This window comes from Thunnus thynnus, chromosome 19 (assembly GCF_963924715.1).
Source record: "Thunnus thynnus chromosome 19, fThuThy2.1, whole genome shotgun sequence".
NCBI lineage: Eukaryota > Metazoa > Chordata > Actinopteri > Scombriformes > Scombridae > Thunnus > Thunnus thynnus.
Window position 1 is genome coordinate 6,998,784 of NC_089535.1, and position 24,722 is coordinate 7,023,505.

General features: G+C 39.1%; 1 protein-coding gene and 1 long non-coding RNA gene across 3 annotated transcripts; both read left to right on the forward strand.

Moving 5' to 3' along the window:
* Positions 1–1,669: 1,669 nt before the first annotated feature.
* On the forward strand, positions 1,670–9,794 carry LOC137170763 (uncharacterized). The gene is made up of 4 exons (XR_010924668.1): positions 1,670–3,134; positions 3,245–3,374; positions 4,450–4,552; positions 8,663–9,794. It is a non-coding gene; the product is annotated as an uncharacterized lncRNA (long non-coding RNA).
* Positions 9,795–14,092: 4,298 nt separating this feature from the next.
* Positions 14,093–23,642, forward strand: LOC137170762 (zinc finger protein 703-like). Of its 2 annotated transcripts, none has more exons than XM_067574324.1 (3): positions 14,093–14,198; positions 15,237–15,341; positions 20,566–23,642. In XM_067574324.1, the coding sequence occupies exons 2-3, from the start codon at positions 15,297–15,299 to the stop codon at positions 22,129–22,131; spliced, it is 1,611 nt and encodes a 536-aa protein (XP_067430425.1). In that variant the 5' UTR covers positions 14,093–14,198; positions 15,237–15,296; the 3' UTR covers positions 22,132–23,642. The 2 variants fall into 2 exon arrangements, with proteins under 2 accessions (XP_067430425.1, XP_067430424.1); XM_067574323.1 differs by lacking the exon at positions 14,093–14,198 and adding an exon at positions 18,717–19,807 and having other exon boundaries at positions 15,283–15,341.
* Positions 23,643–24,722: the final 1,080 nt, after the last annotated feature.

A 24,722-nucleotide genomic window follows, 5' to 3' on the forward strand; every position in this document is an offset into this window, starting at 1 on the left:
GTTTGTGAGGTCAACAGTAAAATGAGGTGGAATGTGAGTTCCCACAATTGGCTTTTGTCTCTTCTTTCTCAATTATACCCATAGAACAGAACTAGAAGTGGCATCGTGTATTTCTTCTTTATGTTCACATGTTTCTGAGAATGTAATTTTTCAATAATGAGATTATTGTCAAGACAGAAAAAAAAAATCAGGAAAGGAGCAATTTGAATAGTCAAATGGGAGACACAGACGCTGCACAGCCCTCTCTTGTTGTATCTTGCCTACTACCCCCCTCCCATCATCGCTTCTCTTCCTGCCAAATCATTTCCACCAAATCCGTTTTGATACGACATCACAGCGCCCCACAAAGTGAAGATAATCCTTGACATTTTTATCATTCACCCCCCTTTTATTTAGTCTGCGCTCTGCTTGCCTGTCTTGTTTGCTGATAAAATCTGCCAGCCGATGCAAGCCTTGGCGGATCACACATCAAAAAGGTCCATTTCTCCCCGGAGGGTGACGAAGTGTCAAAATAATATTCCTCTGTGTGCTCTGGGTGGCAGCCTAATTTAAAAACTTCATTTGATGATTGTAGCCATTTACATGTTGTTCCTGGCATGTCTGAAACCCCTCCTATTCTGATTTACTACATGACAAAATAATTGTAATGAAAAATAAGTTAAAAAGATAATTAGCAATGAAAGATGAAAGTTTGTTTGATAGTGATATGAATGAATAAGAGTGGTCCAAAAGCAAGTTGTTATTGTCCACAGGTTGGGAGTCAAATAACTGTAAAAGCCCATTGCTGACAAGAAGATTGAAAAAATAACAGTAAAAATAAAAAGAACATAACAGAAAAAAGATAGAAAAGAAAAATAAAAACAGAAAATTTAAAAAAGAAAATATCTTATACTAACACTAGTGGTGCTGTATGGGGGTCCACAGGTGTCAAGTACATCATTGACGCATTCTATTAATTAAGGGAAGAAATGATTACATATTTTATTAATTGATATTTAAATTGTCAATAAAAATGTTTAAATTAAATTAGAATTTACTAATTAAAATATTCCAAAAAATAAAAAAATTTACAAAGAAATTACAAAAATAAAACAACCAATAACTACAAAAATTAAGAATAGGTTAATTGATACTTCAATAAATAATGGAATTTCACAATTAATTTGAAAATTTGGCTTTTGAATAGCTGAATTCATAAATTTAAGTGCAACAGTACAGGTTTTCATCAAGAAATTGTAAAGGTAATTTCTTTGTCCTTTTTCCTTTTACCAATTATTTACCAAAACTAGTAAAACAATATAAATTTGCGATGTAACAAGCTCTCTGATTGGCTAGAGAGGTAAAAATTTGGACTTACCATATGTATTTTTATTTTTTGTCAAGCATAATGTTTAATCTCTTTTTTCCTGACGAGAATTGGCTTCCATATGTAACAGATGACAGATTTAATAAAGTGGAAATGGTTGGACACTTTGATGCATATAATGTTGTTGAGTACATTTCAGTGCGTGAAGAACTGCGTGACTTACTGTATGTTGCACTACTGTGATCCATTGAGATTGGCGAGATTTACACAACAGTAATTCTCCTTGGCTCAAGCCTCAATAAAATATATGTGATTGTGCAGATAGACTATAACACACTGTGACAAAGCGTACAGTGAGATATGACATAGAGAAGAGCTGGGGGGTAAAAAGCCAAAGATATGTGGCCAAAAAGCCACTCAGATCCTCAGTTATGACATTCTGACTTTATGATTAATCTCATCTGTCCATGTTAATACAAAAAAGTCCCTTTATCTTTGAAAATATTATAGTTTTTTCCTGTGGTCACTGTTTTCCAACATTCGGGGCTTTCCTGTAATAAGGCACAAATTTTTCCCAACTGGTTCAGAGGAATGAGCTGCCCTGGCCAGGCCATGGTTTTGATTTTAACTGCAGCGAGCACAAACACTATAAATTTACAGTCACAAGAGAGAGTTTTTTAATAGGCACTCAACTTTGCAAAGACAATAACTCTCTCAGTCTTACTTTCTCTCCCTAAAATGCTCCCACTGTTTGCTGAGGTAGCTGAGGCAGCTGGCAGTGCTCAGTACTCGGTCTGACAAGGTGCTTTGAAATACCAATCACCGAGTTTATACAACAGGGAGGACTCGTAAATGTGTCGAGCGGGGAAATATACAATGCCATACTTCAATTTTTTCTGGTAAAGAAGGAGAGTTATGGTCTCAGCAGTGTGTACATCATACAGGTGATATAATATACGCTCAGACTTGTTCTGAAACCCATTTATCATTACGACAGTAGAGGAAAGTGCTTTTTGTTCTGTTATCCTCATGACAATCCCCTGTAACCACTCGCCAACACCACCTACATGTATGCACAAACACATATACATGTACACGGATACATGAGACACTGCAAACTCACACAGTCTGGATGTGGCCATGCTGTGTGTAATTTACAGCACCATTTGGCAGGACATGAGGAGAAAAACAGCACTTTTACCCACAAATAACACTATAAATTGTAGTCTTTTTTATCTGATGCGTCAGGCCTCTCACTGCTAGCCAGTTGACTTTTTTTGATGGAGATGACAAGCAGTTTTCAGCTGTAGCTAGCTAGCTAATTAACATTAGTTCCGTGAGTTGATTTATAGCCTGACGCTTCTGCGGCTGACTCGTTTTAAAATGATAACCCCATGAAAGAGTCTTAAATATGCACTTCAGGCGTATACGATATAATACTAAAAGACTGAAGTTAAATCTACATGTCTTAGGTAAGACGTCATGTCTGGATGCTTCTTTAAGAAAAACCAGTGGGTGGATGGAAACTCAAGTGTTGTTGTTGAGCCTCAGTATTTCCTTTCTAGCTTATGGCGTTTACAATAATAACAATAGCAGATTTGTTGGTCAAAATTTTAAGCAACTTTTGGAAACAGTGGATTTTTGATTTCATATAGAGGTAATGGATGTATTAAGAGAGTAGAATGTGGTGCCAAGTTTTCCAAGTGGTCACGTGTGGTACTGCTAAAAAAAAAAAAAAATCCCCTGCAGCCCAAAAAGCATTTTCCCCACAGAACGCTGAAGAGACGTCTATGAAACTGTTAACAGGATACCTAAAACTGCAAGTAAGGTCAATTATTACTCTTTGCTTTATAAATACTTAATCCATGAAGGTTTTATATTTGAAAAACTTTCCTCAAGCGTAGAAAAGCAATTTTAAAATTTGTGATCTCTGTAAAGACTATGGGCCAAGTGGGAACTTGTAGGAACAGGAACAGGAACAGGAACATCTGTACAGAGGTGCATCTTCAGGGCCACACAACACGTAAGCAAACCCAGGAGCTAGAAACCTTTTTGGCTTATGTGCCAGGTGAGCCTTGCCTCTCATTTCTAGGCAGGAAGTGTTGATGTTTTGACTTTAAAAACCCATGAATCTTAACCCCATCAGTCTTAAACATGCACTTAATTGCTGTGTACATGATAGAATCCTAAAAAACTGAAGCTAAGCTACATGTCCGAGGCAAGACGTCAATGGTCTGTTTGCTAACTATAGAAAAACAAACTTGAATAAGCAACTCATAGATTTCCTTTTACTAGAGAAAAAAGTTTTGAGAATGAGGACTATAGTTTTGTAAATGTTACACCATCTTGAGTAAGCTAAGTTTGTTTGGGATTTATCCAAATCCAATGCAGAGAAGAGATGCTAACGTTCCCCTAAACTGTGATTATAATAGCATCTTAGCTTCCACACAGTTGGGGAATACATGGCTTTTTTAACATGAACTGTAACCACACAAAATAATTTTAAGTACTGTAACACTAATTATGCCTCTTGGCCTTTGTAGCTAGCTTACTTACGACTAGTAAGCTAGTCATGCTAATGTTTGTAGCTTATACTTAACATTTGTAGCTTACCCTGCACTCACACATTGTTGGGAAGAATAGAAAAACCTCCAGTTATTCACTTATTGTTCCAAGATGGTTACTGGTTGCTGTCACATAATTTAAATAGCCTAAATTAGCTTTACTTGCTGTGTTATGTATTCGGAGCGTCTGTTATGTATTTGGGGCAACTTAACAAGTGAAACCAGAGACAAACAAACTCTGTATAGTTCCTTTTAAATATGTTGATTTGATTGTTTTAGTGTTCAGAATTATTTATATGTAACTGCCAGGTGTTATTCACCCACTAAATAACACCTTAAAGTGTAATATTTTTACCAGATGTGTCCCTAAGCATAAGTTATCAATGCCTCTGCCAATGAGCAGAGGAAGAAAATAACTGAGTCAACATCCCATGCGGATATGAGGAACAGAGAGCGAGTGGGAGTGAAACAGCAGGAACGTGAGCACTGGAAAAAGAGTAATCCATACTTCAAAGATATCAAGAGTAATCTGTATTTATGATTCTGTGGAAAATCATGACATTATCTCACCCTCTAAAGTTTGCTGTACATTTCAAGCTGGAGGGGAAACTGTCCTACTTCAGCAGAAATCTGAGGTCAGCGCAGAAAATATTTCACGGCTTGTCAGACCTCTCTGCACATGGTGAGTAATGTTCAACATGACACCGTAATGCTTGTTCAGGTGAAAAACGGTTCCCTCCGCAACTTTCTAGGGCAGCGGTAATAATATTCCATCCAGGGTGGGGGTGTGTGTGAAATATGGCGCTACTTCACATTCATGTATTCATCCTGGAGAGATAAATTAGACCCCAGACATTTCAATCTAACTTCCTAAATAGAGCACTTTGTCATCACAAACTAAAGGGGAGGTATGCTGGGTGATCAACAGAATAATTCATGACTCCTTTACATTTTGCACATTAGGAAGCGATGCACCGGGTGACACGGATACACGTGACAGTCAAGAATTAACCGTAAAACATACTGTAAATAATCACCAGGCACAACAAGAAGACAAAATGTTAATATGAAATAATTCCTCTCCCTCTTACTGCAGCCGAGCAGTAACATGAACTGCATCTTTTATCTTGATCTCCGCAGTCAAATATCGTGCATAAAATAAATTAGATTGGTGCAGCTGGGTGAGGATCATTTGTTTGAAGTGACATGGCTGATGGGCGTTGATTTACTTACACAATAATGGCCTTTTAATTGAGCTCTTCCGTCCTTTGTAACATCAAAGCCTGACAAGTGGTTTGACAACAGCGCTTTTCTCTTCCGCCTCTGTGACTGACAGGCATAATATGGCCACCCCTCATCCCTCTCCGCTTCCTTCAACTGTCACACAAGCTTGAAACCGGACACCTTTTGCCTCAGGGACGTACTGCAAAGTATGTCCAACAGAATTTGAAATTAAAGTGGTTATCCCTTTAGAAAATGCAGACCTCCTGTGGGGCGGTTTGATTTTATTCGGCTCTACATCAGAGAAACTGTGCAACATGCATGCTCTGGAGCTGATTTATTTGCAAAGACAGAAATACAAATAAAGAAAGCAATCTCATTTACCACCTTCCAGTGTTGCCATAGTCTGTTAAACCACAAGTCAAGTGTTGTGACAGACTTTGTCTGCTTTGTTGGCATGTCTTGAGGGAGAGCAGAGGAGGCGTGCGGTGTGTGCTGAGCGATGACAGATGTGGGATGAACGCTGAAATGCATCTTCCGTTCTGTAATGGTGTGTTTTGGGTTGAAATGGTTGCTGCTGACCGGTGATTTTGTGGCTCCGCGCACGCACAACGCAGCCTATGTTTGGTGTAGCTAACATTTGGGTTTCTAAATGGTGCGTGGATTCATTCCTGACATTTAAGAATGAGGGTTGTGTGCAGGGTTAAATAAATAAAGTCGTCAAAGTGAGGAGAATGTCACTGCTTCCTCTTGCATTCTTTCTTTTTCTTTCCTGCTGTTGCTGTGTTTAAATAACCCACATGGTTTTCTATCAAAGTAACTTATTGAACAGGGTGAATCAATGCGTGACATGGATCCTGGTTCAGCGCTCTGTAACAGCTAACTGCTTCTTCTTTGATTTTATAGACAGGTTCAGGATTAATGGGGATCCAGTGGGAAAGCAATTGACTCCTGTGTTGCCCTCTTTCTCATTATTAATACACAGAATCTGTACGGAATACGCAATGGATCTAAGAGGACACGTTTATCACTTTGATTTCATAGCATGTGTGACATTGAAGGCATTCCTTTATTCATATGGGACACTGCAGTCTTGTGAAAAGATTAATACATACATTTTTGAAGGTGACGGGTAACAAAATAAAAAAAAATACAAAAGAGTACCTGTGCACTGCTAAATTATTCTCAAATCTTCTTTCATTTCTTATGGACATGACAATGTTTTGACCACGATGGGTCTTCAGGTAAAAAGTAGAAGTAAAAGCAATCATGTCCATGGGGAATTAAAGAAGATTTGGGAATAATTTTAGCAGTGTGTCGTTCTTTGGTATATCATGTGCTGCACACAGATTCATGCAGTTTTCAGAGTTCTTCAGACTGAGCTTCTTCTCATTTTTTTTTAATGTTTGTCTGTCTCTTTCAGTAGCTTGTGAAAATGCTTTAATACACCTTGCCAGATCATAAAGACAGTGTAGTTCCAGTTGTACTACTGAATTTTTAATTTCCACATTTCTTCTTTTGGGGGTTTGTTGATGTCCTCCAAGATTTCTTAGACTACAGTCTTTATAAACTTATTATATGTATCACATGAAGAAATGCCACTTGTGATTTATCTCTTCCTCTATTCCTCTGTTCAGCAACACAAAGGTAATTAAAGGCTGACTTCCCTTAATGAATGATGTTTCCTCAAATTTTAGTCAATGTCATGGGTATCTCAATGAGCACATAAGTAAGAGGAGCAATCCATAATCTTGCCCGCTAACATTGACCTTTGGCCTCAAAATCTTCTTGAATGTTCTCTTTGTGCTTTGAACTTAACCATCTCCAAAAATATAGACAGTCTTCACAAAAATGATCTGGATTTCCTCAATCTTTACCAGGAAGAACATTTTATTTGATTAGTTTTATGTTCTCAGTAAAGATGAGTTGTCATATACACAAATCTGTCATCCAAACCCTTTCAAAAACTCTTAGAGTGATTCTCCCAGACCATGTGAGTGAGATGGACATCCGTTTTTAGATAAATCTGTGGCATAAGTCCTGACAAATGTGATAAGCCTGGCCTCTTTGCATCTGTTCAAGTGTTTCAAACAGATGGGAGATCAATGGTAAATGATTGCCTAGCTACTGTGTGGAGTGAAGGCTACAGGGAGCAATACAAAGGTTTGTTTAGTGTCTCCAGGGCTGTGCAGTCGCAATCAATTTCCCTGCACCAGTCAAGAAAAGGTGCAGCAGATTTCTCAAATACCCCGCAGAGTAAAAGTAAAACATACTTTTTGCACCAATGCAAAAATAGTGGATGTCAATCAGTCTTAATGTAAAGGATAGACTGTAGTACAGACAGCATTTTTAATGGTGGATCATAAATGGTTGTGTTTTAGATAGAAGAGGATCCAACTGACCAGTCGCTAAGCTCCGCCTCCCTTTGTTACTGTTGCTACACTCGTCAAGCCTCCCATTTTGGCACGCCACATATGCAGTTTATGATTACGATGGCAGATCTGTTGCTAAATTTCATAGTAATTGTTTGAAACAATGGATCCTTGATTTCAGATAGAGCTAGACAAACACAGGCCTCTCACTTCCAGCCAGCAACTGTCCAGTTTTGTGGATCTGAAATGACAACAGTTGCTATTTTTTTGCAGCTAATGGCTAGCTAGCTGCCTAATTAAAATTACTTGGTGGATAACTTTGTCCCTGGCTGACATGTTTTAAATGAGAAACTCATAAAAGTCAAGTATGCACTTGATGGTTGCATAAATGATATAACGCTAAAAGCCTGAGGCTAAAGCTAGGCAAGATGTCAGCATCTTGTTTGCTCACAAGACAGATTTATTTAGAGGAACAGATTTATGCTTTATTACTCTTAATTTCAAATAGTAGATTATGTTTCACTTTTATGGGTTTGGCAAACGTAGCAAGGAGTTTGGCTGAGGTTGCTGGAGTGTAAATGTCCCCAAATCCAACACAGAGCTCTACATACTAACGTTCTCCTGTAAAAACTGTAAAATAGTGGCATCTTGGCTCCCACACAGCAGGGCTTAACAAGACTTTTTCTAATATTAACCGTAACATGCATACGTACATTTGCAGTATGGGCACATTATTCAAAGATAGCTGTTGCTGGTCTGAGTAGTAACACAATTTAAGTGGTCTAAATGAGTTTTATATACAGTGTATATTTAGAAATAAGCTGAATTGATTGTATTTGTGTTAATATTAGATTTTATTTAGATCAGTATTACTGTACACAACCCAAGATGTATGTTTTTGGACAAAGTTTACATCATGTAATACTAAAATGTTAAATCTTGTCCTGGAGGCCACACATGCCTTGCAGGAGAACCTTTATTCTCAGAATATTAGGAAGTTAGAAATTTTATTTCAATAGAAAACTGCATTAATGCAATGTATATATAGCCTTAAAAACTGAGTACACAGTAGCCAGCAGGCAGCTCTGAGCTTTTGGAATAAGATCCTCTACAAAAAGCCAAATCTAGAGGGGTGTGAAAAAAACATCTTTGATGTCAGATGAAATTTCACTGAACAGCAATGTACAATCTGATTGCAGGCTGGCGTCCTCTGGCAGCCTGATCTCTCTGGATCGTTCCACCCACAGGACATGCAAAATGCATCTGTGCTGCTGAGAAAGTGTGTGGTTTGTGTGTATGTGTGCGTTCTTGTCTGTGTGTGTACAAAAGAGCTGAAAAAACTTTACTTAAATATTTGAGGGAAAATTGATGGGACAGGTGGACAGACTTGACCGTTAAACAAATTTTAGGCATTTAGAAGATGGATGTATGAATGATGCTGTGAATGAGATAAGCAGATGTTTAACAGACTGTTATTAAATTACAATTTTTCATTTCATACTTATGTGAGAAAGTATGTGCCTTATATTTTTTTTTCCATGATCATTAGACGTCTCCTTGTGTTTCTCACCATCATGTGTAAGAACTCTGAGAATTTGTGATACAGAAACTGGAAAAGTGTTAATTCACACTAAAAATCACTGGGTTAAAATTTTACCCAGTTGGGGTCAATATAGCAGCAAAACAATACTGTGTTTTAGTGTTATTTTTAATTTTACTGTTGGGTTATTTACTCAAACTAAAGCTTGTTATAATCTACTCTACTCTTTTTAAACTTACATGTCACTGTTTGTTATTGATTGTTGATAACTTGAGTATCTTTTGAGTATCATTTGCACATTGTTTTGTACGAGAAACAGTCAAATTGTCACAGTTTTAAGCTTGTTGTTGTGTGTAACACTAGGTCCATAGATTGCCACTAGGTAAAGTTAACCCAGTGTTGTATTTGTGCTATATTGAGCCAAACTGGGTAAAATTTTAACGCAGTAATTTTTAGTGTGTAATCATGCTAAAGTTGTGTGAATGAGGCTCTAGGAGCGATACTTGGTATACAATGAGTTTGGAGGGTGATATCTGTTTTTTTAGCCCTTCAAAAACCAAAATCATGAGAGTAATATTGTAAGGAATGGATTAAACAGTGTTTGTCTTCTCTAACGTGAGCTGCAAACGTTAGCATGTCTGGCTAACTAGCTTACCATCTACAGTAGTAACCAGTAACAAGCAGTAACAAGTTCAAAATTCTTAAAATTACATCTACTCTGGCTTCCTCATTGAAAAATCCATAATCTATGAATATGCAAATATCTTTAGGGACAGTTTTAAAAAAAAAAGCGTTTCAAATTATCATTTTAACCCAAACCATGATCTTTCCCTAACCCTAACCAAGTGGTTTTTGTGCGTAAACCTAACCAGACCATGTTCATCATTCTCCTTGTACAAATGCAGATGCGCTTCAAACTCGGCGAGGCAAGAATAATTTGAAGCGGATCCCGGTATGTTTGCCATTGCTAGCACGTGCAGAGTCAGGCACTACTCTGCTGAATAAAGTGCACATGTGCCAGAGTTTCGCAAATCTAGGGTTACCATCTAGACACGACCTGCTAGTAGGTGAACACCTTTAACTCAGATCTAAAGTGAGCACAGAGAAACTTTTCCCCTTCAGCAGATGATTGTGAAAACAGCCTTCTAGGCTCCATTTACTAATCTGACATGCCAGATGGTTTGTTACACAGAACCATCTGAGAAGTCATCCTGGGAACCTGTTTGGAAAAGGGCAGGCACTTTCAAAAAATACTTGGCAGGTGATTGGATGAACCATCTGTCTATCACCGTCTTACCTTGTGAGACAGCTGGATTCGCAAGATCATGAAAGAATCCTCACAGGACACTGATTGATGTTGATCTGATTCTCATCTTTGCCCACATTGTGATTGGATCTCAATATGCAAATTAGCCAAGCGGAGCTGGCGGACTTATCAATAATCAGCTATGTCCCAGGTAAAGGAAACTGCTGCCACAAACGGACGTCATTCACTTTATTGGGAGGGAAGACTTCTTGCTACTGCGACTATCTGTTGCGTTTAATGGCCTTGCTTTAGCCCACAGGAAGAGGCAGCGCTAGGTGACATTTCAGCTTCTTGTGAATGTGGTCACACTGCATTGCATTTACGTATGTGAGTCTTACCACCTACATATGTGGTCTGGCTGATCCGATCGCTTAATGCCTTCTGAGTGCATTTACGCCTGACAATAAGATGTGTTTTTCCTTCTTCAGATAATGTATCCAGATACAGATTGTATGTTAATGCCAGGTGTGAAGGGGGTACTGGTGTCAAACACATATACAGTATAATTCTGCACAGTGAAGCTCAAACATCCAAGAACAATAATCAAAACACATTTTAAAGCTTCACATTTAGTCTCATTTTAGAATCAAATTCCATAAAGTGCAGTTAGGACACAGCTGGTGTTTAAAATCCTATAGATGTCTCACTATTCGGTTCTGCAGGTTTACTAAATGCCACATCAAAGAGAAAAATAAATACACTTTCAGTCAGATTCTTCGCCTTTTAACACAGTACAAACACCACTTAAGATGCTGCCGTACTGGGAGTCTTTAAGACCAGTTCTAGTCTATCTCTCAGATTTGGTTCCATTGTTTAGCTCTGTGTGTGCCCCTTTGATTATGTTTTTAAGATAAGAGGACAAGAGGAAACCCGTCTTGAATTAAGCAACAACAGGAAATAGTAATCACTCACAGATACTGTGCCCCAGCCTGTTATTGACCAACTTCAAGGCAAGTCATGAAAAGTTTAAGAAAAGAGTCCTATTGTTTATTGTGGCAGTATTCTCAGTATTTGACCTCCGTCGGCTTCTCTTTTGCGCTCCCTCCTTTTGTCTCAGTCTTTCATCTCTCCTCACATAAACCTTTCTCCTGCTAATACTCCTCATCCGAAAAAAGGTCAACACTTGCACGCTGAGTCGCTTTGAGTTTTGAAACTAAGAACTCAGGAAGAAACAGTGTTTACAGTCAGTGTAAATGGGTTAATGCGGCTAAGCTAACCATCCTCCTGAGAAGAGTTTATGTGTTCAACACTTATCAACTTTGGTATAAAAGGACGAACATATGATTATGAAAGCAACCTTAACAATCAAACACAAATATGTTTGATCATGATTGTAGCGTATTACACATCGTTTTATTTGGGTTACTGGATACAGAAAATAAATCATATAACTAGCATGGGCTCACTGTTTGAATCTGTGGTTTAGCAGAGATGAATGACCACTGATATCTGATAATCTGATACAAACAATAGTTGGACATGGTTTATTCATTCACTCCGGCGTTGCTATGCAAAAGGGACAAACAAGAGAATAACAAGATTTTGACCTGCACATAACACTACTAGAGATTAGTTTAAGGTACAAGTTAGACTGTAACAGTAAATCAGTGATGAATCCAGAGTTTTATCATCCAACCATTTTTTTTAGGCGTTTTAGCTTCTTTCAGTTCATTCTTTTGGTTTGCTGGCCTGCATCAATACTATTTTTGTTCACTGTTTTTAGCAAATAAAGCTATAATAAACCCACTACACTTACCCAGAACCAAAACCACAGACAGATAAGGTTCATAGTGGAGCTTTTAGCTGCTAAAGCAACAGATTTTTACCTCAAGATTTGGTGGAGACCAAACTGGCGTTTAAAGGAGAGTGAATATTAGGCTTACATTCATTAGGTGTCCATAAACACAACTCCAAATGAATGTTAATGCTGCTTAACATCTGCTGGATATGTAAAAAGACAACTGCTTAGGATTTCCCCAAGGACATTGGTTAGCGGAGGTGGTAAACAGTTGCCTCACTCATTAAATACGGCTCCTTTCCCCCCGAGGCTTAATGTTATATTCCATAAAAATGTAATTCCTCTAATGCTAGTAGAGGTGCTCTTTATTTGAAGTGAGGTGGGATGCCTCGACTATAAAGTCCTGTGCTTGCAAAGATGTTTGCCATCTCAACTTTACAAGGTGATAATATGTTAGTGTCGTATTTACAGCTTGTTGCACTGCCCCCAGGTGGCCAAAACATAAATTATTTGCTGATTTAAAGATGTACAGTTACTGGAAATTGCCACTAAACCGGCATTGGTATATTGAATGACTGGTATGTTTAAGATGCTTTTATACTTTGCCCCCAATGACTGTACCAATGTTAGATAATTTCTGTTTTATTGACTTTATTCATTATGTTTTTATCTTGGGAGAATTTAATAAACCTTATCGGCGCCCTTTTTCTATTTGTGGCCGTATGTTCTAGGATGATACATTCTTAAACGTCTTGCCAGTCTGACTTTCTCCTCAGTTGGCTCCTTGGTGCCATTGAGACTATTGAAGATTTTACACAAACACTAATGCTTTTAGATACACATCTACACTTCCATGTAAGAAAAGAAACCAATTTTACTTTACGCGTCTGCAAAAGAAGCATTTGTAAATGATTTGCAGAGGCAGATACATTTGTTTATTTATTTTGTTGTTTTTTTCATTGCTTATCTACTTTATAGATCTGTGTCTATACTGTAGCGGAGCAACACCTGATAAGGCAAACCGACGCTCCTGCTGTTTCTGTCTCCTCGACAGTGGTGCGGGCTGTGACCTTGTTTCCTGATGAGACGGTGCTCCCACTCCCTGCTTCTTATCACAAATGGGACATTGATGGATGGCTGTGAGTGGCTGTTCTGCTGCTCAGGGCATGAGGTCAAGGCGACAGTTACTTTAACCGAACATGTTTTTTTTTAAACAGTGACCTAATGCTGATTTTAGATAGTTAACAAGGCCAGTAACGATTGTGAAAACGAGAATTTTCATAAAGAACTGCATGTAGGTTGTTGTTTTTGGAGTTGTGAAAAAAAGTGCTTTTACATAAGTATTAATTCATTACCCTTTCTTTATATTTGGTTTTTAACCATTGCTTTTGAAGATTAAGGAGGACCCTGCAAGATATGTACAAATATCCGTCAGCTAATTCACATTATGCAGCCTTTTGCCCACAGGTTATGAGGGATTAGGGATGATTTCGCACTCAATTGAGGCTGCAAAGGATTCAAAGAATCAAAGCTCCTCAGACTCAGACTATTTTGGGCTGCTCCTAATAGTCCTTGTCAGCTGTAATTTTTAAGTACTTTAACCAATTCATTGTATAATTAGGTTAACAAAATTAGCTCATTGCAAAGTCAGTCAGCAGGCGGTAATGCAATAAAGTTATTAACATTCCAGATTTATAGAACCATTAATGTAGAGGCGATCTGTCTTTATCACATTTAAGTTTTTCTGGTAAAAATGGCACAAGTGAATAAAAGAAAATAGACTCTAGTGTTATTAATATGTGACATCTATACTTCAAATATGCTCTGAGCAAAAGCCGGGAGACAAATGATCTGTCACTCCACATGTCAAAATTAAAAGACCACCTGAATGTTTTAAAGGTGCAGTGTGGAGAATTTAGTGCCGTCTAGCAGAACGGACTTGGCAGAAATGGAATATAATATTCGTAAGTATGTTTTAATTAGTGTATAATCACCTGAAAATAAGAATTATTGTGTTTTTGTTACCTTAGAATGAGCCCTTTATATCTACATAGGGAGCAGGTCCTCTTATATGGAGCCCGCCATGTTCTTACAGTAGCCCGGAACGGACAAACCAAACACTGGCTCTAGAGAGGGCCTTTCACGTTTTTGGTGAGTGTCATGGCCACTGTAGGTTCTCATACATGCTTGGGAGGGGAGGTGTGAGTAATAATGAAAACACATTTTCAGAGTAGCATTCAGCATTTCTACAGCTCATGATAGTTGTACAGCTGTGTGTGAATAGCTGCCTGACATATTGCTATTTGACAAGTTGCCAAATTGTTATGATGGTGGTACTATTCAACATGACACGATGCGGGGAACCTTGCAAACACATGTGGGAACTTTAGAATGAAGTATTTAGGAAATGTGTGACCCATCTGGTTTGTGCATCTGTCAACTACTTTCATATCCTTTTCAGTTTGTTCTGAGACTTACACAGTGCAAAAGAACATACTGTACACTTCATGCATGTAATGTGCTAATGGAACAGTGAAAGAAGTAGGTTGCATAACATGTAACAATCTAATTGCAATAACTGTTCAAAATTCACCCAATGTTTTGCTGCTTAAACCATGACTCACCACTTACATATGTGTATTCATCAGAAAAATATGGTTAGATGAACTATCTGGTACCAAAATGTTGCTGGTTCTCATTTGGTGTTTAAAAGGTAAATTAATACTAAATACCTGCTGTGACATCAGTGATGAAGGAAAAGTTTATAAAAACATTATTAAAACAGACTTAAGAAATCCCCTTTTTTTGAATTGAAGGGCAGAAGATTGATTTTGTTTGGTAGTTTACTTTTGGCACAAGTGTCAGTAATGATACTTATCAATACCAAACTGAAAACTATCAGTACTGACACCTACATAGATATATATATATAGAGAGAGAGATTCAAGAACATTCTTCTACACAGGATGTTGGTATTATTATCCACTCTAGCGATGTGGATCTAGTGTCAGTCGGTCGGTTGGTCCACCATTTTGGTTCAGACTGAAATATCTCAACAACTATTAGTTGTATTGTCATGAAATTGTGTACATATATTCATGGTGTCCAGAGGATAAGGCATTGACAGCAGTGATCCCTTGACTTTTTCTCTTGCTCCACCACCATGAGATTCATATTTTTCATTTTCAGTGAAATGTCTCAGCAACTATTGCATGCATTGCCATAGATGTTCATGTTCACCCCATTTCAATGACTTTTGAGATCAACCGGCTTTTCATCAAACGCTCTCATCAGGTAAACATTTCAATTTGTCCAATACTTTGGTTAATGACCAAATACTTGCAGAATAAATTACCTTCCCACGAGCCTTGGCGGTAGCACTTTACTTTAAGAACATCTATTTAGCATTTATAAGTAGTATATAAACATTTCGTAAATGTTCATAACACACTATAATGTAGTTGTAAGCAGATATGAGGATTTAAAGCATTTAGTCCTAATGGACAGTATTTGTCAACAATTATCCAATGAAGACATATTTTGTATTATTACAACTGTGTTTTACTATGTTGCCATACATTATCTTTATACACTATCATCCACTTATGGGTGCCCACTAACAACAACATTAAAGTGTGTTATAAACCGTTTATTGGCTGTTTACATAATGCTCATAAATGCTAAATAGGAGTACTGCCCCAGTTATACTATGTGTTTAGAGCTGATTAGCAATGGTAAGCAAGCTAACACGCTAAACTAAGATGGTGAACATGGGAAACATTACACCTGCTAAACATCAGCATGTTAACATTGTCATTGTGAGTATGTTGATGTTGGCATTTAGTTCAAAGCACATCTGTCCCTCAGTGCAGCCTCACAGAGCTGCTAGCATAGCTGTACTCCTAATCTTGGTATATACAAAGTCTCAAGCACTACTCCAAAATATTCCACGAGTGTTGGAATCTGCTAACTTAAACAGCCAAAGATGGAAGAGAACATGCCTGAAGATGCATGAACCCATCATCAAGATCAAACCATATCTAACCAAAACAACACAAGCTACTAATTAGATAAATACAGTTGCAATCATCAGTATATAAACTGCCTCAACTTGCTAAAATTGTGTATACATGGAAACAGCTGCATAGCAAGAAGTTTTAACTCCTCCAGAACTACACCCCAAGCCATAACAGAGCCACCATGACCCTTTGCTGTGAAAAACAAGCAGCTGGACTAGTGGAGTGTTTGCCCTGCATGTACTCATCTGCTTGTTGACAGCAAAGTGAAGGGTGACTCATGTGACCATTTTTCCGCCGCTCACTAGACCACTGACTTTGCTCTATGCACCATTACACTCACAAAAGAGCATTTTTAGTTTTAATAAGGAGTTTATGCACCGCATGCCTTAGTTTCATGAGCTCAAAATTACCCAATTCCCCATCTGAAGTTTTTTTTTTTTTTTTTTTTAACAAGGTTAGTTTTCCACATATTCATGATTGTGTGGTTTCATTTCAATTAACCTTTAGGTTTAAATAGGCACATAATGCATGGTCATATGTCAAATATTTAATGTTCAACATCTTAAAACTGCACTCTGAGATTTAACCTTTCGATTCAACGCTCATGATTTAACCATCTGGACAGTAAAACTTTGGCTTACAGATAAATTTAACCAGAATTTTAAGGCATATAATTTTCCAGTTTGTGAAAATCATTCAACCTGATGAATTTCCCACTAAAATAAATGCATTATTTGTTGGAATTCTTTTGCCGGTTGTGTAAACTTAAATTAAACTTAACATATTGGAACGTTACGTAATTGTATAAAGATAAATGAGCAGGTTTGTTTCTGTGAAGAAACCTGGAACAATCATTCATGATGTAAATAATGGCCAAAACACCCAACGACCACAGTGTTATTGGTTGACCTTTTCTCATGCCATACAGATGTGAAAGACTTGGAAAATATAAGGTTGATGTAATCAGGGTAAATATCCTAAATGCTTACTGCCAATTTTTCGAGATTGTTTATAACAGTATTTAATTTCTGTTGATATGAGCATAAATTAGTGATCCTATAAAGCCCATTTCTGCCAATTTAAAAAGAAGAGACTGTTTTACATTTTGAAGTGTTTTTCCACGTATGACTTAGTATCTTATAAGATTGTGTATGTAATTTTGTACTTTTCATAATTATGAGATAGTATAATTTAGATATTTTATCATAATTATAAGCTTTTTCATAATAATAAGTGTAATTATGAGATTGTATATTGTAAATATTTGAAAGTTTCTCATAATGAAAAGGCAAGGCGAGTTCATTTGTATAGCACATTTCAACAACAAGGCAATTCAAAGTGCTTTACACAGAACATAAAAGGCATCAAGGCAGAATGTAAAAACAATGCAGGGCAACATAAAAAGACATTTAAATAGAATAAAAAAAGTGTTAAATTGGAAATAAAAATGAGCTACAATAGAATAAGACAGATAAAACAGGAGAGTACAAGTTACAGTGTAAGATATTAATCAAAAGCCTCAAATTTGATTTTTTAAAAAGGCAGCAGCAAACAGAAAAGTCTTCAGCCTTGATTTAAAAGAACTGAGAGTTGGATCAGACCTGCAGTTTTCTGGGAAATTGTTCTAGATATGTGGAGCATAAAAACTGAACGCTGCTTCTCCATGTTTAGTTTTGACGTCGGGGACAGAAAGCAGACCTGTCCCAGACGACCTGAGAGGTCTGGATGATTCATAACGTAGCAAAAGATCAGAAATGTAATGTATTTTCAGTGCTTTATAAACCAAGAGCAGTATTTTAAGGTCAATTATTTGACAGACAGGAAGCCAGTGTAAAGATGTGAGAACTGGAGTGATATGATCCACTCTCTGAATCAGCTGCAGCTGTCTGATCGATTTTTTAGGGAGATCTGTAAAGACACCGTTACAGTAGTCGAGTCTACTGAAGATAAACGCATGGACAAGTTTTTCCAAATCCTGCTGAGATATAATTCCTTTAATCCTTGATATATTCTTCAGGTGATAGTTGGCTGACTTTGTACTTGTCTTAAAGTGGCTGTTAGTATTCAGGTCTGAGTCCGTGACTTAACCAAGATTTCTGGCTTGCTTTGTGGTTTTTAACATTATCGATCGAAGCTGAGCGCTGAATTTTAATCGTTCTTCCTCGTCTCCAAAAACAATTACTTCAGTTTTATCTTTGTTTAACTGAGGAAAATTCGGACACATCCAGGCGTTGATTTGTTCGGTGCGCTTACTCATTGCTTGTATTGGACCGTAGTCAACTGGCGATATGGTTTATGTAAATTTGTGTATCATCTGCATAATTATGGTAACATATTTAGAGTATACTATCTCATAATTATACTATCACTTGACATAGTGTAATTATGAGATAGTATATATAATTGTATATTTTGCATAATAATGAGAAGTATACACTCAGTAAATTTTTGAATAATTACGATATACAATCTCAGAATGATACAATCTCATAAGATAGTATTATTATGAGAAAATACTCTCTGTAATGAGGTAAGTCATAATTATGAGATCATATTTTAGAATTGTGAGGGGAAAAATATAAAATATAACAATAATATAATAATAAAATATAAAATTTTTAAAAATAAGCTGATGGATTTTTTTTTTCAGGTGGCGTTAATGGGCTTCCATACTTAGTGATCCAGCTATTGCAGTAAAATCATAACTCAGAGGCATAAATGAGATAACCTACCATATGTCGTCTGGTTATCATTATGTTTTTATGCCAGCAGACCATGAGGACACTTTAACCAGTGACATATAACAGGGATGTTTTTAACTGAAGCATCAACGTTAAAGCTGTTGAGGCTCTGCTAAACTGCACATATAGTACATTACATAAGGACAATGAGAAAATTGTAATTCTCTTATAAACATGTTTTCAAAAGGCTTCAGTGGCAGAAAGTAGTAAGTTAAGTATTATGTCCTGGTAAGTCAAAGGAGTGGAGAGTTGGAGGAGGACGTAGCTGCGCCTTTTACGCACGTCGTCCCGCCCTCCTCATTACCGATGCGGCCACCCAGCGGCCGGCGGCTGCTTCACTTTGAAGTCTGCCTGTTGTGATCAGAGAGCTGCTGAAGTCCGGACGGAAGACACGCAGAGGGAGATCTCCTCTGAACGCTTGGACTCTATAAAGTGCACTCTTCTCTTTTATCGCCTTTTACAGAAGAGCCACTGTTCCCAGTTTTACCTTCTGCGATTAAACACGGTGGACTTTTATATTTTGGACACATTTTGAAAAAAATATTTATTGGAGTAGGAGCCGCAGGAGATGAAGATGCTTTTAACTGGCTTCTCCGTCCTTCGGGACATGTAAGGACGTCCTGCTCTGTGGTTTTTTTCCGGGGGGGAGTCATAACCGGTGTGTCTGCATGGATTACAACAGTTAAAACATTAAATGCGTCACCTTTAAACTCCAATTTTTTTTGGACGAAAAGTAACGCACATCCAAAAGCGCTGCGCCCACTCTCCAATGAAATATCTCCCTACGGAGTCAGCCGCGGATCGGATCGAGCTCAGTGAGACCAGTGCCAGTAAAAAACCTCGTCCCGGTGCTGTGGTCTCTTTGTTGACCCCTCTGGACCCAATTCGGCAGGCGAAGCGGCTTCCACTCCGAGTTATCAAGATGTTGACTGCGCACACTGGACACTTGCTACACCCGGAGTATTTACAGCCTTTGACGTCCGTACCAGTGAGCATCGAGGTATTTTACACCATATTGTATTAATATAATTTACATAACACTAGCTGCAGTGGGGTGAAAATGTTAAAGATAGCTTTTAATGTGCTGCTCTGTAATTAGTTATGACAGAAAACAACCAGTTCAAATGACTCAGTAGTGGAGAGATACGCATGATAAATATTCCCATCGTATATCTTTGACCTCACATTTAACTTTGACCGTAAGAACCAAGTGATGAAATATGTTCCCTGAAACAACAAACAAAAGCATGAATCATGATAACCCAGTCAAGTGATGACAACTCAGTTATATGTTTGAACTGGAGCTGAAACGATTAGTCTGTTAATCTATTACTCATCGACAGAAAATCCATTTAAAAATCCAAACATTTACTGCCGTGAGCTGCTTAAATGTGAGAATTTACTGCTGGTCTTTGCCAAATATGACAAACTTAACTACATATTTTTGAGGTTAAACACTGTTGGTGACAAAACAAATCATTTGAAGACATCCCCTAAGTTCTAGGGAAAGTGAATTGAATTTTTCACCATTTTTTTAGATTTATAAAGAAAAGAAAAATTATCCTCAAATTAATTTATAGTGATAATAATTGTTAGTGGCAGCCCTAGTTTGAGTAACATTAATACAGACAGTTTACAGACAGGCTGATGGCCACAGAGGACTTGTTTTTGTCAGGGACCTTCATCATTTTTCTGCTTTAAAGCTAAACTGTCTCTTGGCAGATACAGAGCTAATCACAATCTATATTTTTTTTGTAGCTGGATGCCAAGAAGAGTCCGCTGGCCCTGCTGGCGCAGACCTGCTCTCAGATTGGTAAACCAGACCCTCCGTCCTCCTCCAAGCTGGGCTCCTCCTGCAGCCAGGGGGACAAGGAGTCCAGCAGTCGGTCATCCGTCTCCAGCTTGAAGCTCGGGGAGCACCGCCCCTCCCTGGAGGACAAATCTAGCTTCAAACCTTACAACAAAGGCAGCGGAGACTGTCGCAGAGATGGAGTCACCAGCAGCAGCTCCAACGGCAGCAGTGATAAAGTCGGCTTCAGGGTGCCCAGCAATAATATTACCACTAATGGAAATTCAACCAATGGCCAGCAGTCTTATCCGCCCCACGCTGCCTCACCCATCTCCAGAGCTAGCAGCAGCACCCCACCAGGACACACACAGCAGCAGCAGCAGCAGCAGCAGCAGCCTCACAAACAGAGCCAGTCCTCCCCTGGTGGACAGCCCACGTCACACTCCCAGACCCCGAACGGAGAGAGCGTGCACGAGCAGGGCAGTCCCACCAGCACGAGCAGCAGCAATAACAGCCATTCCAAAAAAGACACTGAAGTGAGCAAGGTGAACTCTGACAGCCCTCGCCTCGCAAACTCCAGCCACGTCCGAGCCAGCACAAACTGCAGTAACGGCAGCTCTGACGGTGGCTCCAACCACGAGGCAGGTAAAGCAGAGTCTGCCCAGCCGAGCCTGGGCCCTGGACATATTACACCCCTCTCTCCTTATAAGACAAGCCAACCGCTCTTCCCCCTGCCCTCCTCTAATATGGGCTACCACGGGTCTGTAGTGGGGGCCTACGCGGGCTACCCGTCTCAGTTTGTTCCTGGGCTGGACCCGACCAAGTCGAGCCTCAGCGTGGGAAGCATGGGAGTTCCAGGAAAGCACCCGAGCTCCAGCCCTCTCACGGGTGCCTCCCCTCCCTCCTTCATGCAGGGTTTATGCAGGGACCCCTACTGTCTCAGCTATCCGAGTGTATCCCACCTCGGCGGGAGCAACTGCAACTCCTGCATCCACGACCCTTCCTCCAACCTCAAATCAAGCTTCCCGTTGGTGTACCCCTCCCACCCTCTCCACTCCCTCCACCCCAGCTCTCTGTCATCCAGCGTGTCCTCCTCCCTGTCCCATCCCCTCTACTCGTACGGCTTCATGCTCCCGAGCGACCCCCTGCCTCACGCGTGCAACTGGGTCTCGGCCGGGGGGCCGTGCGACAAACGCTTCGCCACTTCAGATGAGCTCCTGGCTCACCTGCGCACGCATACGGCCCTGCCTGTAGGAATGGACAGTAAGCTGCTCTCTGTTTCCTCCTCTGGACCTGCCTCCTGTCACCTTCACCTCCCCCACCAGAGCAGCCCAGGCTCCATGCCCAGCTCGCTCTCCCTCAGAGCTCCCCACAGCCTGGGTTTAGCTCGCTATCACCCCTACAGTAAGGTCCATCTGCCTCCTGGACCCTCCTCCATCTCCCTGCACTCTCTGCCCACCACAGGCCCATACTACCCTCATTACGCTCTCTACAGTCAAAGACTTGGATCTGCATCTGCTCTGGGCTACCAGTGATACATCATCTACTTAGATGTTTAAAGGAATAGTTTGACATTTTGGGAAATATGCTTTTTTTTTTGGGTGGAGAGTCAGATGAGAAGATTTAAACCACTCTCATATAAATCTGTTAAATATAAGGATCAAGCAAGAAGCTGGTTAGCTTAGCTTAGCATAAAGACTTGAATCAGGGGGGAACAGCTAGCCTGGCTCTATGAAGGCAGCAAAATTTGCCTACAAGCATCTCTAATGCAAATTAACACATCTAGTTGGTTTAATCCACGCAAAAAAAAAGCGTAAAAATGACAATAAGCCATTTTGTGGGGGACTAGTTGCTAGGCAACCTGTGGCAACTGCCAGCCAAGATATAATGCAGCACATTACCCCTCAGAAAACGGTGGATAAGCCTATTGTCGTTGTGTTTGTTCGGATTGAACAAATGAAAGAGGTGCAGGTAGGCCCATTTTGTTACCACTGGGCAGAGCAAGGCTAGCTGTTTCCCTCTGTTTCAATTCTTTATGCTAAGCTAAGCTAACCATCTTCTGGCTGTAGACGTATAACAGACATGAGATAGGTATTAATCTTCTCATCTAGTTTTCAGCTAGAAAGTGACAAAGTATATTCCCCAAAATGTCAAACTACACCTTTAAGTTAGTACTTAATTACAGCAAGTTGCTGCTTTTTCTGACTTAAGACTGGATTCAAGTGGAACTAGGATGGTAGCGCGAGTCCTGGATTTTGCCTTGAAAGCGTCTTCACACTTGCTTTAACACATTATAAACGAGATTCGGTGTTCCTCTGCAGACCGAGGACCACCGCTAGAGATCAGAGGACACACGTGTGGCTCTTGCATGTCTGCACACAGCTCGGATACTTCCGCAACAGACGCCCTCAGATGACTTTTTTGTCACCCCATGGGTTCGGCAAATCGACGGTCGGGAACGCAGCGTAACAGCAGCTCTCGGTCGTTCACAGGGTTCTCACTGCGAATGACGATGATGATGATGATTTAGTGCAGGAAAACGTAGTGTGGCAGGGAAGGCAATAAGCTGAAGTCGTGGGCTGATGTAAGTCTGGCCACTGTCGCTTTCTCCCCGCAAGAGATGCATGTAAGCTCGACACAGCATACACACTTACAGTTTATACAGCCCCATGGTTTGTGATGATTTGTTTTGGTTCTTTATGCTTTGTTTATTCCTACTGAGAAGATGTATTTATTTTATACTGGGAATCTGGCTTTCATGTTTACCATATAAATCTATTCTCATTTTACAGTCCTCTGAGCAGACATGTGGAAAGCCAGATGACAGATGTTGAATATGTTGAATGTTGAAATCACATCTCTCTCTCTCTCTCTCTCTCTTTCTTCCTCTCTCTCTCTGAACTCCTCAGCGTTTTGATCTTTTTTTTTTTTAAATTTCACAGCAAATCAATAAAAATGAGATGTGATATTTTTTGTAAAATTGGAACACCATGTTCCAGTGAAAGGGGAGGTCATATTTTGTTAAATAAATCAAAGTGAAGATGTATATTCTGTTCTGTCTTCATTTGTCGGTTGTTGTTTTTTTTACACCAGAAAAGCAGCTTGAATGTAAATATATATATATGTTGCAGCTGTTCAGGTAGACAAAGAGCTCACACTGAAGAAAGGTCAGTCTCTGCTCAAAGGATATCAACATCAAGTGACCATTCTTTTCTTTTTTAATCTTTATTAGTTTCTACACAGCTTTATGCATCTCTGTACTGTCAGTCCATCAGATTTTAATGATCATCTCAGGTTCATCGAGGTCAATCTGTTGAAATTCTTCACAGCATTTTTCCCTTCTCTCCCACTTCATCCAGTGTAGAGAGGCGGTAGCGGTTCCCCTGTTGGAAATCATTCTCACACAAACACAGTCTGAAGTATTTACAAGTGATATTTCTCAATTAATACAGTTAAAACAACATAAGTAGATCTTTATAAATATGACTTTTTTACAACCGGTAAACAGGAAATATGTCCTAAAATTAATAGAACTTCAAAGGACAGGTTTACAATTTTTCAAGTTTGTCCTAAAACAACAGTCAGGAGATGAAATCAACACTGACATGTGTTTTTCTTGCTGTAATCATCCCTCCTGTTCATACTGACCATTAGAAGATCCCTTCATAATACACTGTCATTGTAAGTGATGGGGGGGACAAAATCCCTCCTTCTGTGCCAAAATGTATTTAAAAGTTTATCTGAAGCCAGTATGAAGCTTCAGTCGTCCAAATGAGTCAAATCAAGCTGATATCTTTCAAAGTTACAGTCTTTTTAGTGCCAAAGTCCCTCTTTTTTTTGTTTTTATACTTCAACAGAACAAGAAAACACTGACACACAAAGAGGGAATTTGGCTGTAAAAAGACTAACTGTGGAAGATTTCCATTTCGTTTGACTAACACAGACAGCTGAAGCTTCATATTATCTTCAGATAAACTTTTAAATACATTTTTTGCACAAAACGAGGTCAGTAGATTTCGTCCCCCGTTACTCACAATGTAAATCCTTTATGAAGGGGATCAGTATGAACAGGAGGAAATGATCATGGCAGTGTTCATTTGGGCACCTGACTTTGTGAACCTCTCCT

What these genes read in the sequence shown, in the direction of transcription:
- LOC137170762 (XM_067574323.1), top strand. Translation starts at nt 19,577, where the DNA reads ATGAAATATCTCCCTACGGAGTCAGCCGCGGATCGGATCGAGCTCAGT. An exon ending in CCGTACCAGTGAGCATCGAG is followed by an intron (nt 19,808 to 20,565) that starts GTATTTTACACC and finishes TTTTTTTTGTAG; the next exon opens with CTGGATGCCAAGAAGAGTCC.